The 14675-nt window shown below is 38.6% G+C and overlaps 2 protein-coding genes across 3 annotated transcripts in view; one reads left to right on the top strand and one right to left on the bottom strand.

Annotated features, from left to right (window-relative positions):
* Positions 1–14675, bottom strand: part of EMB1967 (Forkhead-associated (FHA) domain-containing protein) — a 59200-nt gene that overhangs the window by 18369 nt on the left and 26156 nt on the right. For both annotated transcript variants that reach the window (XM_077364911.1, XM_077364910.1), the window contains exon 6: positions 2910–2996. In XM_077364911.1, coding sequence (XP_077221026.1) covers positions 2910–2996 — 87 coding nt within the window. The remainder of the gene's footprint in view (positions 1–2909; positions 2997–14675) is intronic.
* On the top strand, positions 429–1440 carry LOC143854711 (uncharacterized). Its single transcript, XM_077364806.1, has 3 exons — positions 429–614; positions 705–909; positions 1009–1440. Exons 1-3 carry the CDS (start codon positions 566–568, stop codon positions 1301–1303), a joined length of 549 nt encoding a protein of 182 aa, XP_077220921.1. The 5' UTR covers positions 429–565; the 3' UTR covers positions 1304–1440.

The following is a 14675-nucleotide window of genomic DNA, read 5'->3' on the forward strand; positions in this document are numbered from 1 at the left end:
GAAGGAGTTGTGCCGCCCTGCTGCAACCAGATTTGCTACAAATTTCATTAGCATACAAAGTCTGGTGTTGAATCGGAAAGCACTTCAGCAGATGTTTGTGTCTGATGAGTATAGTACTAGTAGGTTTGTCCAACACCCACTGAGTGAAGGGGTAGTTAGTACTGTGTTGGATAAATCTTTTTGGGACCAATGCAAGTACATTCTAAACATCAGCGAGCCTTTAGTGAGAGTGTTGCGCTTGGTAGATCGGCAGGACAAACCGGCGATGGGTTACCTATATGAGGCTATGGATAAGGCCAAAGAGAACATCAAGGAGAGGTTGAAGAGAAAATCAAATTACAATCCCATCTGGAGGATCATCGACCAAAGATGGGATAGGCAACTCCACAGTCCCCTCCATGCAGCAGGATATTTTCTTGATCCTGCTCTCTTTTTCACTCCTACCTTCTCTAGGCACAGTGAAGTAACCAGAGGCTTGTTGGCATGCATCACTCGACTGGTACCTGATGAAGGTACACAAGACCTCATCACCAATCAGATTGAGGATTATCGAGAGGCTAAGGGTATGTTTGGAATGAAGCTTGCAATCCGCAACCGAACGAAGTTGGGACCAGGTATATTTGAGTTTTTTGTTTAATTAAGTATAATTCATTTTAACTTTCAGTTTCTCAACAAATAATGATTTACTATTTGTTACTTTACAGTTGCATGGTGGAATCAATTCGGAGGTGACGTGGAAGAATTACAGACATTTGCGATCAGAATTCTCAGTCAGACCTGCAGTGCGACTGGGTGTGAAAGGAATTGGAGCACCTTCGAACACATTCACTCTGCAAAGAGAAATAGGTTGGAGCACCAGAGATTAGATGACTTGGTGTTTGTCCATTACAATCTTAAGTTTCGAGAAAGGTATACAACGTAATATAATGTTTTCAACTCTCACCTCATCACTTTAAGCTTTTAAGTTTAACCTTTGACATTGATTAAACTTAATGTTTTCCTTTTCAGGGACTTGTTGAGGAAATCATCTACCACTAGTGACCCTTTGAGCATAGACCATCTGGATGTCATGATGGATTGGGTTGCAGAAGAAGAAGATGTCATATTCACGCCGGAAGACATTGGGTGGGAAAATCTTGAAGCACCTACTGTTGTGGTTGGGGCCGGGGACGACAACGACGACTTTCTCATGCCTCTTGAAGAAGATGTCCATACTGGTGGTCCAGGTGGTGATGACGGCGGCGGCGACGACGACAACGACGAAGAAGACATTGAGTATGATCATCCGGGTTATGATGACTGAGAGTTGTTGCTACTAGCTATTGTCTATGTTTCATTTTCATGTATCTTTTTTTTTTAATGTTTTTCTATGTATCAGACTATCAGTTGCACTTGTGCAAGACTTTATGTGTTTAAGTAATGAATATGCCTTTTGGGACACATATTTTGGACTATTTATTAGTTTTTCATCTTTTTCTATTGATTTTTTATTTTTTTGGATTTTTCTCATATTTTTTGTGTGAACGAAAAGTTTCGACCGAAATGACCGAAATCCCACCGAAATTCCGTTTCGGTGGCCAAAACGAAATGGCGACCGAAACGGAATTTACAACTATGGGTGGGAGGGAAGAAAACCCCATATTTTCTAAATTTGTGAAAAAGGGACCTTAGGGATTTCAACATAAAGGTTGATATTCCTGATTTCAAGAGTAGGCACCAAGCTATGGGTTTTATTGATTGGTTTAACATTGTGGAATGAGTTAGACTATAAGGATTTGTGAAATCATAAAAAAGTGAAAAGTGTGGCCATCAAATTAAGGTAAAAGTGATGTGGTGGGAACAAATAAGCAAGGTGGGAGCATATGAAGAATTCAAAGGAAGATGAAGAAGAAAATGCAGAAGAAATTTCTATTACAAAATTATCTACAACATTTATGACAAAGGATAAAAAATTTGAAAAAAGGGGATCAAAGCGTGGATGATTATAAGGAAGACTTTCACCATCTCATAGACCGAAGTGACATGATACAAAGACGAGAAGAATGATGCATGTTATGTGGGAGGATTGTGTGATGTATCTTCCAATATTTTTCTTAGCTTCCACATTGTCCGTTTCTTGTATGCTTATTAATGAAAAGGTGCAGTATCATTTGCCAAATAACTAAACCTATGGGACTCATTTCCACCGCCAAGCTGAAGCCAAGTGTAGGCTTTAAAATCTCATTGCATATCATTGAACCCCATCCTTGGTACTCCCTCCAACAATCTATAAAGAAACACACAAAGGCCATGACCTAAAGTTTGCACATGTGTGATTTCAGGAAACAAAACAAGCAAGACACTAATAACTTGATGACAGCAAGAATTTAAAAACCTCGAATTGTCAGCTTGAGCAGTTAGTGCATGAATGAGAGTTTAACCACAAATATGTGACTGGACCTTTTCCGCCGCCAATTCATTGAGGATTTTTTCTTACCGTCCTTTTAATTCAAGTATGATGGTTAATTACAAGGAGAAGCTTTATATTCATGAAAAGAAAATAATGTATTTCTTTATTGATCTTAGAAAAAACTAGTTGTTTATGATTCAATTTCAGAGAAGCATGCAGTATAGACTGGTGTGGTAATCAAATACGAAAATATATGTTTTTATTCTCTATACCGTGTGATAAATAAAAGAGAGATTTTCAAAAGGGACATCAAAATTAGGGGTGCAACTCCGGTCAATTTTTCGGAATTCGGGTTGAGCTTTTACCATAAAATTGGGTCGGGTTCGGGTTGATTCCAATTCATTTTTTAGCAAAATCTCAACCCAACCCGACCAAGTTGCACCCCTAATCAAAATCTTCCAAAACATTAATGCAGTAAATATTTTTAAGAATCAATTTAATTTGTGAAAGGAATAGTCACCTGTCGACGAGAAATTTTATTAGCACGACCCTCTCTACCCAAGTCAATGTCAACATTAACATCTTCTGTCGCCCTCCCAAGTGAAACCTATATACTCAAGGGCAGTTCGTCATGACCAATAGAATAATGACAAAGATAACGATACAAATTCAAAGACTTGTGCACAATTCAGTTAAGAAATGAAACAAACGGTTAAAGATGGAATTCACAGAAATTAAGTATTTTCCACACAACCATGGCAGTGATTTTGCATGACTACATCAGCAACTGGAACCTATTTACAATCTGTAAATATTTAAGCTTTTTTTTTTTTTTGAAATGGGAATCTGTCAATATTTTTTTTTTTGAAAATTGACATATTTCATTAACATTAAGACAACAGTTGGGACCAGTAGTCCCGATCTGCATTACAAAATATTAAGTTGGACTGGACCGACAAGCCAGCACCAGTCCAAAAGATAAGCAAAACAGCACCCGGGTTTCTATACAGCATTCAACCACCATCCAGGACTTCCATCATTCCCTTCGTATACCAAAGAAAGCAAAACTAAACTTCCTCAAAAAATCCCAACCCAAAGAAACTCGTTATAAGCCCTTACCATCTATTAAGTTGGACTGTCAATATTTAAGTCGATTAAAAGTTAAAATAATTCCCCAACGATTCCCAACAGTATGAAAAATAAAAAAAAATCAAAATAACCACAGAGCAATGCCTAAGATTGTGTTACTTCGGAATTGATCCAACAGCTATTAGGGTAGCTAATAAGAAGAAAGTTTGGTTAACCTCGATGGTCTTTAGTGTCAGATGAGATCTCAAACATATGACTAATGAAAAATGATGGAGAGAGAGAGAGAGAGAGATCATCACAGCATTAGGAAAAAACCGCTCAGCCTCAATTAGGGCCACTTATCTCTATTTATTAATATGCTTCTAAAATGCTGAAATACCCCCTTAGGTACTGAACCGAATAGAATATTACCCTTTGACACTCTCCTTCAAGCTGGAGCATATATACGACCCATGTCCAGATTGGAGCACAAGAAGAAACGGGGCTCTTGGGAAGAGCTTTGGTAAGGATATCACCCAACTGATTTTGAACTTCACAAATGGTTACTCATGACTGCATCACGAAAACTTGATTGATGGAAATATAGATTGCCGCTTGATTATCAAAAAAAAATCACCATAGGTTTATCAGCTCAACTCAACTAAGCCTTTGTCCCAAACTAGTTGGGGTCGGCTAATGAATCCTTTAGAAAATTTTCATGAAGATGGTGAAAGAATCTACCCAGCTCAAATTGACTAAGTCTAATCCTGACACTAGTTGGGTTCGTCTACATGGATCATTTTCTTCCATGCTCTCCTATCCAAGATCACGTTCTCTGTTATGTTCCTCGCCCTCAAGTCTTTCCTCACTGTTTCTACGCAATATAGTTTATCAGCTACAACTCCAAATTCACTCATAGAGTTTTTACCCACGTAAATTCCCGTGTAGAATGTTCCATTGTCCTATATTAAGCTTTTGCACCTGAAGTTGCCACAACATTTTGTTACTTGCTTCTCCAAGATACAAGGTCCCCACCAACAAATGTGCAGTAGCCTGTAGTAGATCTTCTATCAGACACTGATCCAGCCCAATCTGCATCTGAGTAACTGATAATATCAAGGCCATCTCTTTTTTAGTATATAAGGCTTTTTACCTCTTTGAATCTGCAAATTGAACACCATCATCGCACAATATTTTCACATTCGGATCCATAGGTGTCTCTACAAGTTCAGATCCTAACATTCTCGTTACAGTGAGAAGATCTATCACATACTTCCTTTTAGATAAGCTTATGCTATTTTTTTCCTCACAACCTCTATGCCTAAAAATTAGTGTAGCTGTCCAAGGTCTTTTGTCAGAAAATGGGTCATAAGCTTCCTTCACTTCATCTATCCCAACAATGTCACTGTCAGAAATGAGGATATCATCAACATATACATTAGTACAATTATACATGATGTTATGTGGTGGACAAAGACAGAATGATTGGCATAACATCGACGAAATCCAAGGGATTCAACCACTCTGCTGAACTTATCATACCATGCTCTACTAGATTGTTTAAGCTCGTAAATGGCTTTCTGCAATTTACACACCATACCGCCCCCCCTAGCAGCAAACCCGGGGGTTGCTCCATGTACAATTCCTCATTAAGATCCCCATATAGAAATATATTTTTGACATCAAGTTGAAACAATGGCCAGCCATAGTAGCCATAGTGGACAACAACAGAAATGAGAACACAAACAGAATTAACCCTTGCCATTGGAGAGAAAGTCTCAAAATAATCCACGCCATATGTTTGAGTATAGCCCTGGCAACCAGTCTAGCTTTCAATCTTTTGGTGCAACCATCAGGTTGGAGTTTGATAGAAAACACCCAACCGACAACCAAATGCATCCTCTCCCTGAGAGTGGCGATAGGATCCATATGCAAATCTGAAGAATCGGTGGAAGGACAACCATCTGGTTGTGCTACCTGTTTGGTATGTCTTGTATAAATGAGAGGTTTCGTAGATGAATAATGAGAATCATCTACAGGAAGAAAGTGCGGAACAGATGGAATACAAATAGTGACAGGAATCGGAATATTTGACTCTAAAAAAGATCCAATTTCAGAAAAATAAGGCATTATCTCAAAGAAGGTAACATCAGCACTAACCAGTTGCTTTCTAGTTATGGGGCCAAAACACTGATACCCTTTTTTGAGTGTGACAGTATACAAATGAACACAGACTATAGAACGATGAGCTAATTTATCAAGAAGACTACAAACATTATGGACAAAAAAGACACATGAATATTCGTAGAGGGAGATAATAAACAAGAGACCGAGGGAATAATAAGGAAAACGGAACTTGATTGCCCAAAACAGATGAAGGCATAGGGTTAATCAAATAACATGCAGTTAACACAACATCTCCCCAAAAACCTTTAAGCACATGCATGTTTGTAATTGTTAGAAGGCGTGTACATGCCTAAGGGCATTATGGTGTTCGTACTTTCTCTATCCAAATACAAATACATAAGTGAGGGGGAGCTAGACTCCAACTTACTCATTCTCTTTTCTATTCTCTTCTAACATGGTATCAGAGCCTTAGGGTTTGGCTCCCTGGGGACCTCCATTGGAAGAACCCATCTTCCTCCTCCTCCCATTCGACAACCTCCATCCTCCTCCTCCCCACCCACACGCATTTCACGCCTCACCTCAACCCTAACGTCATAGCCTCCATCTGCATCAAACCCTTGTTGTCGTAACCTCCATCTGCCTCCACTCTTGCCACAGCAAACCACCTCCCGTCTCCAAACCTACACCACCTCTACTACCCTCAACAAGTGTCGTAACCAAGGTTGCCAGAGCGGGAATCAAAACGGGAATCGAAAGCGGGAATCGAAGGCTCCCAGGGAAGAATCCTACTAAAGGTTGCCAGAGCGGGAATCGAAGGCTCCCAGGGAAGAATCCTGCTTCCTTGGTCATAACCCTCCCCACCTCCTCCATCAATGTTGTAACTCCCTCCCACCTCCACCAACGCCGACGCCCCAAAACCCTTTTATTGTTTAAAACCCTACTTCATCTACCCTCTTAAAAACCTAATCCTCGTCTCCTAGTTCATACTCTTCTTCATGACCTAAATCCTCTCCCTTTGATTTTTCTTCCATCCCGCGGCTCCGATTCACTTGCACGCTAGTTGTCTCATCCACCTTGCCAACCTTATCATGCCTGTCCCATATCGATCTTCTTCGGGGCCGCAGTGTGGTCTTTGGACCCGTCTAATGCTTCTTCTCTCTTCCCTTTATTCCTTGGTTGTTGTTTTGCACACCACGTGTTCGATGAAATGTCCGAGTGAGGTGTTGTGCTTTCAATTTAATCCCCTCGCCTCTCTTCCCATCTTGGATCATGCTCGTATGTCTTTCTGCAAAGCTCTCCCTCGGCGTTGCGGTATCATGGCCGGACCCGTTGTGTGATTCGTCACCTCTCTATTGTTTATCCTCTGTCGTCATTGTGATTGCGACTTTCTCTCTATTTCTGTCACCATGGATTCTCATGTTCGTTCGACTTATACTCTTGGATCGACTCCTCCATCTTCAGCTACCATCTCTAATTATTCCTCTTCTGTGGAGGCTGCTTTCCCACAGACGACTTATGTCTCTCTTGATGGGTCCATTCCTTCCCTCACAGGGATCCTCTCTAGTGCGTCGCGTTGTTTGTGGCCTCATGGGTCTAGTGCCCCTTCCATTAATACTTCTCTTCTTGGCGAGTATACTGGTGGTGACTATTTTGGTCGTGGTGGTGGTTGCTTTGCCAGAGGTCTGGGCCGTTGCGGCCGTTCTCATGGCCATACCTCTGCAGGCAGCCATGCCGCTGGTGGGCGTGACCACCCTTACTACACTCATTGTCAGGTAGCAGGGAATACTATGGCTACGTGCTATGCTTTACATCAGGGACTCATTACCCCTGCTATGCTCACATCACATCTTCCAACCTCCCTAGTGGCTCTACACCCTCCTCCGATGGCCAGTAGAACATGGTGATTGTTTTCTTGTCTCGAAAGCTGACTATGATGAGTTTTTGAGCATGAGTGCGCACCGCCGAGCACATGCTGCACCTTTTGTCCAACACGGTGGCTCACCTTCTTCTCTTCTCACCATGGTTTTAAATTTCGACCGAAATCCGAAATTTCAGGTTTCGGTGCCGAAACCGAAATGGCACATACCCGAAACATGTCATTATTTCGTACAAAATTTCAAATTTTCGGTCGAAATTTTATGGATTTCAACCATTTTTTATTTTTTTTAATTATTTTATAATTATCCCGAAATTTCAGGGATTTTGATAACGAATAAAATATTCTTGTTATTAGTTTGTCGGATTTCGAGCGAAATTTCAGTCGAAATTTCGATTTCGGTGGGGTCCGAAACCGAAATTTAAAAACATGCTTCTCACTCCCTCTAGCTATTGGATTATTGATTCCGGAACCTCCAACCATATGACGAGTACCTCTGCCTCCCTTAGTTCTTTTCAACCCCCTACAGTCTACCTTGAATACTGTTACATTGGCCGATGGAACCACTACCTATTTCTGGCAATGGTACTATTTACCCTCACCCTAGTCTTCCCTTGTCTTCGGTACTTTGTGTTCTTCAGTCCCCATTTAATTTACTTTCTGTTAGCCAAATTCCGAAAAATCTTAACTGTTCTGTCTCTTCTTCCCTTCTTATTGTGTTTTTCAGGATCTCTCGACTAGGAATACGATTGCTTCGGGTCGTGTGGTGGATGGTCTCTATTGCCTTGATTGCGTTTCCCGTCCTACTGTTTTGCATAAATCAGTCAATCCTTAGCAATGGCACTGCCGTCTCGGTCATCCCTTAGTCCAAAAGCTTCAGAAGTCATCCTTTATTCCTAGCCATGTTCCTTCTTTCCAGTGTGAATCCTCTGAGCTTGGGAAATATCGTCGTGTGCCCATTCCATCCTAAGTTCTTAGTCGAGTCTCTACTCCTTTTGGGTTAGTGCATTCTGATACATTGGGTCCCTCCAGGACCACGTCTCTCTCTGGTTATCGGTATTTTGTTATTTTTGTGGATGATTTCTCACATTTGACTTAGTTATTTCTACTCAAAGATCGCTCTGAGGTCCTTCATGACTTTCGCACATTTCGTGCTGAGATCACTACACAATATGCTTGTACTCTTAAATGCTTGCGCACTGATAATGCTAGGGAGTACTTCTCCACCGCCTTTAGCGATTTTCTATCCTCCCATTTGTCAGCGAGTATATGAGCTCTCCTCGTACCTCGCATTAGGCAGTGATGCTTCAAATTAGTAGCTCTTGAAAGATGCTCCAGGGAGAGGCCTATTGTTTAAGAAGCATGGTCATGAGAAGATAGAAGGGTTCATTGATGCAGACTGGGTAGGATCTTCAGCAGATAGAAGATCAAGCACTGGATATTACACCTTCGTAGGAGGTAACTTGGTGTCATGGCGAAGCAAGAAACAGGACGTCATAGCAAAATCCATTGCAGAAGCCGAATACAGGGCCATGGCACACACGAGTCGAGAAATCGTCCGGTTGACCTCCCTTTCCTCATAAATTAGTTGTGCCTCTTCCTCTCCTTCTCGGTTATATTGTGATAATAAGGCTGTGATTCATATTGCTACAAATCCGGTCTTCCATGAGCGGACTAAATAGATTGAGGTGGATTTTCATTTTATTCGTCAGAGAATCCAGAAGGGCGAGATATGCACAGTTTTTACTAGATCAGTGGATCAGCTGACTGACATGTTTACCAAATCATTAAGTAAGGCTTAGTTGAGTGACAACTGTCTAGGAATGTATGATATATACATTCCCGCTTGAGGGGGAGTGTTAGAAGGCGTGTACATGCCTAAGGGCATTAATCTTTGTACTTTATCTAAATATAAATACATAAGTGAGGGGGGAGCTAGACTCCAACTTACTGATTTTCTTTTTTATTCTCTTCTAACAATAATATTTATAGCTAACATTTGATATGATGTATAGTAAGCTTTACGGGTGTTTCCTTTAAAGTTGATATTAATTAGGCCGATCAACAGCCAATTTCATGCCTGCGGTAGATATTATAAGCAATAAAATGTGTCTTTTTGTTAAATTTAGTGGATATAATAGTTTCTTATATGTTTTCAAATATTTTATTTTTTATTTTTATTTTGAATTTTATGACTACTAAAAAAATTAACTAGTCGAAGCGCTTTTTGGAAACTGAATACCAAAACGGACGAAACACTGGTAAGATCCATTCCAGCGAGCAAAATGAAATGCTCATCAGAATGGTATTCATAACTAAGTACACAAGCAACAAGCCAGTCATTCAAAAAAAAACAACGCAAGCAATAAGCCTAACAATCTTTTATTTTTTTATCTTTTTTACATCACCATCCATGCTTTAAAATGCTTACTCACAAGCCTTTATATAAAGAAGGACTTGGAATACCTTGGAATACTAAAAGACTCAATTGACTAATAACTTTCACACAACAACTTATAGAGAACCTTAAGAACTTAAAACACTTGATTAATTTAAACACTTTAAGACTTCCAAGAATGACCACACGTTGACCATAAATGAACTAAATGATTAGACTTCCATCACCATAAATAACTTAAAACACTAGCCTTTAAAGACAACAAATAACTTAAAGAAAATTACAAAACTATCCTTCAGCACAAAACCAAAAGACAATTATACCCGTTATTAAAAGAACCTTTCTAAAGACTACCCTTTCAATCTCCCTTATTAATCTTTATAAAAATCTAATTTCTGGTCTTTAGTGTTCAAATTAATGGTCAAGATCATCGATCCATCTTGGATCGATGTCAGATCTTGAATTTGGACCTTTATTTTCCCCTCGATTACCTTAGATCGGATGATCTATTGATCAAGGGTCATTGTTTAAAGTATTTAGAACATTAACATGATAACTTTCCTTGAAAATTTATTTTCGTGAAAATTAGCAAAGTTGAGAAAATAAAATAAATTTGTGGAAATTGGGAAGTAACCCACGTTTTCCCAAGAAGGGGCAAAATGTGCGCACGTTCCCCCATGTTTGGTGGGTCCACTTATTTATCTTTAATATTTGATAAGATCTCTCTAAAATCTTAATGAATATACTAAGGGCTTATTTAAAAGTAAAATATAATTAATAAGGAAAGAAAGATATGGAAGTCAAAAAGGATAAACATGGAATGAGATAAAATAGGATCTAAATTAACTAATTTGGGAAGATAAAAAGATTTCCCCCTTTCTTGAAGATCGTGCGCACAACTCTTCCCCTAGAGTTGTGTGCAACTTTTTTGTGGGCCCCTCTTGCTCTTTGTTTAAAAATTAAAAATCAAATCAAGTTACCTATATTATGAATTTCAAATTAGCAACAAAAAAGGGAGTGTCACACTTAAGAAAGAGATTAATAAAGAAACAAAAAATTTAAATCACAACTGTAACGACCCGAAACAATCGAGCCGCTATGAGCAAAGGAAAACTACTGAAAAACACCATGAATTTTTTTTTTCTTTAAAGAGATAAGATAAACTAAATTATAACATTCTTAAACTTGCCACAACCACAAATCTTATTCCAATTTAAAACCCAAGTAAGAGTCGGAGTCTGAAAAATAAAACATAAGTCTTACAATTTAAAAACATCCATAAACTTAAAAACTAAAGACGATGACATAACATGTCGTCGGAACTCAAGAACCAAATCTCCATTATGCACTCCTCTCCCATTTTTCCTTCTAGTTCTACTCATAAGCAAAACAAGCATCACCCACATTTTCATTTCCTGAAATTTAAACAATGTAAGCAAGATCCTCCAGTGACTAAATTCAAGTACATCAAACAATATTGGTGAGAGGTAATGTAGAATGATCACATGTAGAATAAGTTATATAAAAAAATGAAGAACAATATAATCCACAATCAGCCATAATTAAAGGAACATCAATCTTTAATGTACAAATTCTGTAAATGACATGCGACGGCTACACCCCGGGCTTATCTGGCATTTCCCCCCTTTTTCTTTTCTTTCATTTATATCCGTCCAGGTGCCCTGCCACACGACTTATCCACTACCCCCGTCTAAAAGTAGTAGCGGTTTTGGACTTTTGATTACGTATGACAGACATCATGTCAAGCCGCCTTAGGGATTATTTCCCTTCGGTAAGATTATCAACACAAGGCTGTGCACTCTGATCGTGTTGACTTTTGACCTTTTTGGCCCAAGGACGACACAACGGCCTCCCTTATACCCCCATCTATATGCCATGACAAATCAGAGAATGATCCAATTCTTTTATTATTATTTTTTTCTTTTGAACTACAACAAGCGTATCAATAAGAATTTGGAATTGAAAACAACCGAATTATCATGTCACTTAACTAGATTAACAAATGAAAATATGAACTTAAACACGCAATTTATTCTAACATTAACAAACCCATATTGAGAGATATACAGGAATAGTCTAACTGTCACTTGCCTTAACACTTCTGTCTGATGATAGAAATCACGAAGTCCCTAAACAAGGGTAGAGGGGCGATCAACCTGAAACCGAGGCCAACATACAATTACGCTAGATTCACACCAGTTTACTATTTCTAAACAACGGTGGTTCGAGGTGTCAAATATCCTTCCTTTAATAATACTTATTATTATGATAATATATATTCATGTAGGTTCAAAATAGTGCTGAAATTTCAGATTTAATGCTACTTTTTATACGCATAAACTTACACTTTTTCTTTCTTTTTTTTTTTACATATGTACATACACATCAACACAATATATATATATATACACACACACACACACACACACACACACACACTTAGTAATCTTAAATTTTATTTTCACCCCAAAAATCAAAATATACATACCGATATATTCAGTTAATATTAAATTCCAAATTTAATAATAAATTTATTTTTTATAAATATAAAGATTGGCCCAAAATTTCAGATTTAGTATTATTACCGTATTATTTTTCTTCATAAAATACATATAGTCATAAATCTACAAAATTCTAAATTCGTTTACACAAGACTCGCTTGTATAATCCTAATCCAAAAATTTTAGATTCATGAGTATACATAAAAAAGGAAACCCAAAAGTTTTAAGTCTCGATCAAGGGGTACAACCCTATGATCTCTTATTTTAAAGTCCTTAAAAATCTTTAGGTTATGAAAATATGGCACTTACTTGAAGTGGATCGAAGTTGGAACGGTTAGATCGTTCACTATCTTCTCTTTTCCTCCTCTTTTTTCTTCTTCTTTTTCTCTCTTATTCTCTATATTCTTTTTTCACGCATGGGAGGGAAAAAATTTGTGCTCACGTTTTTTAAGGAAGGGAAAAACGTGGCCTACAATTTGGGTTTTTGATTTAAATGGTTTGTTTCTTTATTAATCTCTTTCTTAGGTTTCACTCCTTTATTTGTTGCTAATTTGAAACTCATAATATAAGTAACTTGATTTGATTTTTAATTTTTAAACAAAGAGCAAGAGGGGCCCACAAAAAAGTTGCGCACAACCTCTGGGTAGAGTTGTGCGCACGATTTCCAAGAAAGGGGAAAATCTTGTTATCTTCACCAAATTAGTTAATTTAGATCCTATTTTATCTCATTCCATGTTTATCCTTTTTGACTTGCATATCTTTCTTTCCTTATTAATTATATTTTACCCTTAAATAAGCCCTTAGTATATTCATTAAGATTTTAGAGAGATCTTATCAAATATTAAAGATAAATAGGTGGACCCACCAAATGGGGGAACGTGCGCACGTTTCCCTCTTCTTGGGGAAAACGCGGGTTACTTCCCAATTTCCACCAATTTGTCTTATTTTCTCAACTTTGGTAATTTTCACGAAAATAAATTTTCAAGGAAAGTTATTTATCATATTAAAGTTCTAAATACTTTAAACAAGGACCCTTGATCCATAGATCATCCGATCTAAGGTAATCGAGGGAAAAATAAAGGTCCAAATTCAAGATCAGACATCGATCCAAGATGGATCGATGATCTTGACCATTAATTTGAACACTAAAGACCAAAAATTAGATTTTTATAAAGATCCATAAGGGAGATTGAAAGGGTGGTCTTTACATTCTACCCCCCTTAAAGGAATTTCGTCCTCGAAATTCAACTTCCACAAGTATAAAGTCAAAATTTTGGAGATAGAGACGGGTAATAATTCACTTATCTACTAACATAACTTGCAAAAGAATAATTAATCTATTCTAAGGAATTTTACCTCAGAAGAGCTCCGGAAAGTTTTTCTGAACTTCCGACTCATGCTCCCAAGTAGCCTCTTCGACGCCGTGATGACGCCAAAGTACCTTGAGTCCTTGACCAAGGGAATTGTCTTGTTCCTTAGGACTCTCTCACGCTCCAAAATGCGCAATGGCCCCTCGAAAAAAGACCAATCTTCCTATAGCTCTACTTCGCCATCCACAAGAATGTGAGAAGGGTCGGGATGGTATGAGCGAAGCATGGACACATAAAAAATATTATGCATCCGATCAAGGTTTGGAGGCAACTCCAGCTCATATGCTCGAACTCCAACTCGCTTAGAGATACAATACCGTCCGATGTAGCGAGGGCTTAATTTTCCTTCCTTTCGAATCTCATCACTGCCTTGAAAGGTGAGATCTTCACAAACACTTTATCTCCCACAGCAAACTCGAGCTCTCTACGCCGCTAATCGGCATAGCTTTTCTGTGTGCTCTTAGCTGTCTTCAATCAAGGTCACCATCTTTGCAGTTTCTTGCACGATTTTTGGCCCAAGCAATTGCTTCTCTCTGACTTCTACCCAACACAACAGGGATCTGCAAGGACGGTCATACAATACTTCGAAGGGGGCATGCTCTGCTGATAACTATTGTTATAAGCGGAACTCAGCCAAGGGCAAGTGCTGCTCCCAGTCTCCTCCAAAATCAAGAATGCAAGCTCTCAACAGATCCTCTATAATTTGATTTACCCTCTCTGTCTGGCCATCAGTCTGAGGGTGATAGGCAGTGCTAAAGTTCAACTTCGAACCCAAGGCCTCATGCAATTTACGCCAAAAGTTGGAGGTAAATCTAGTGTCTCTATCTAATACAATAGATGAAGGCACACCATGCAATCTGATGATTTGATCAACATAAACCTATGCCATCTTATCTAAAGTCCAAGTCTTCTTCATGGGAATGAA

The sequence above is a fragment of the Tasmannia lanceolata genome, unplaced genomic scaffold (assembly GCF_043159265.1).
Source record: "Tasmannia lanceolata isolate RefF3 unplaced genomic scaffold, GAP_Taslan_0.1 ptg000020l, whole genome shotgun sequence".
In the NCBI taxonomy this organism is placed as follows: Eukaryota; Viridiplantae; Streptophyta; class Magnoliopsida; order Canellales; family Winteraceae; genus Tasmannia; species Tasmannia lanceolata.

Excerpts from the sequence above, each read along its gene's own strand:
- LOC143854711 (XM_077364806.1), top strand. The coding sequence starts at position 566 with ATGTTTGGAATGAAGCTTGCAATCCGCAACCGAACGAAGTTGGGACCA. Across the intron at positions 615-704 it reads CCGAACGAAGTTGGGACCAG|TTGCATGGTGGAATCAATTC; the intron begins GTATATTTGAGT and ends GTTACTTTACAG. Across the intron at positions 910-1,008 it reads AATCTTAAGTTTCGAGAAAG|GGACTTGTTGAGGAAATCAT; the intron begins GTATACAACGTA and ends TTTCCTTTTCAG.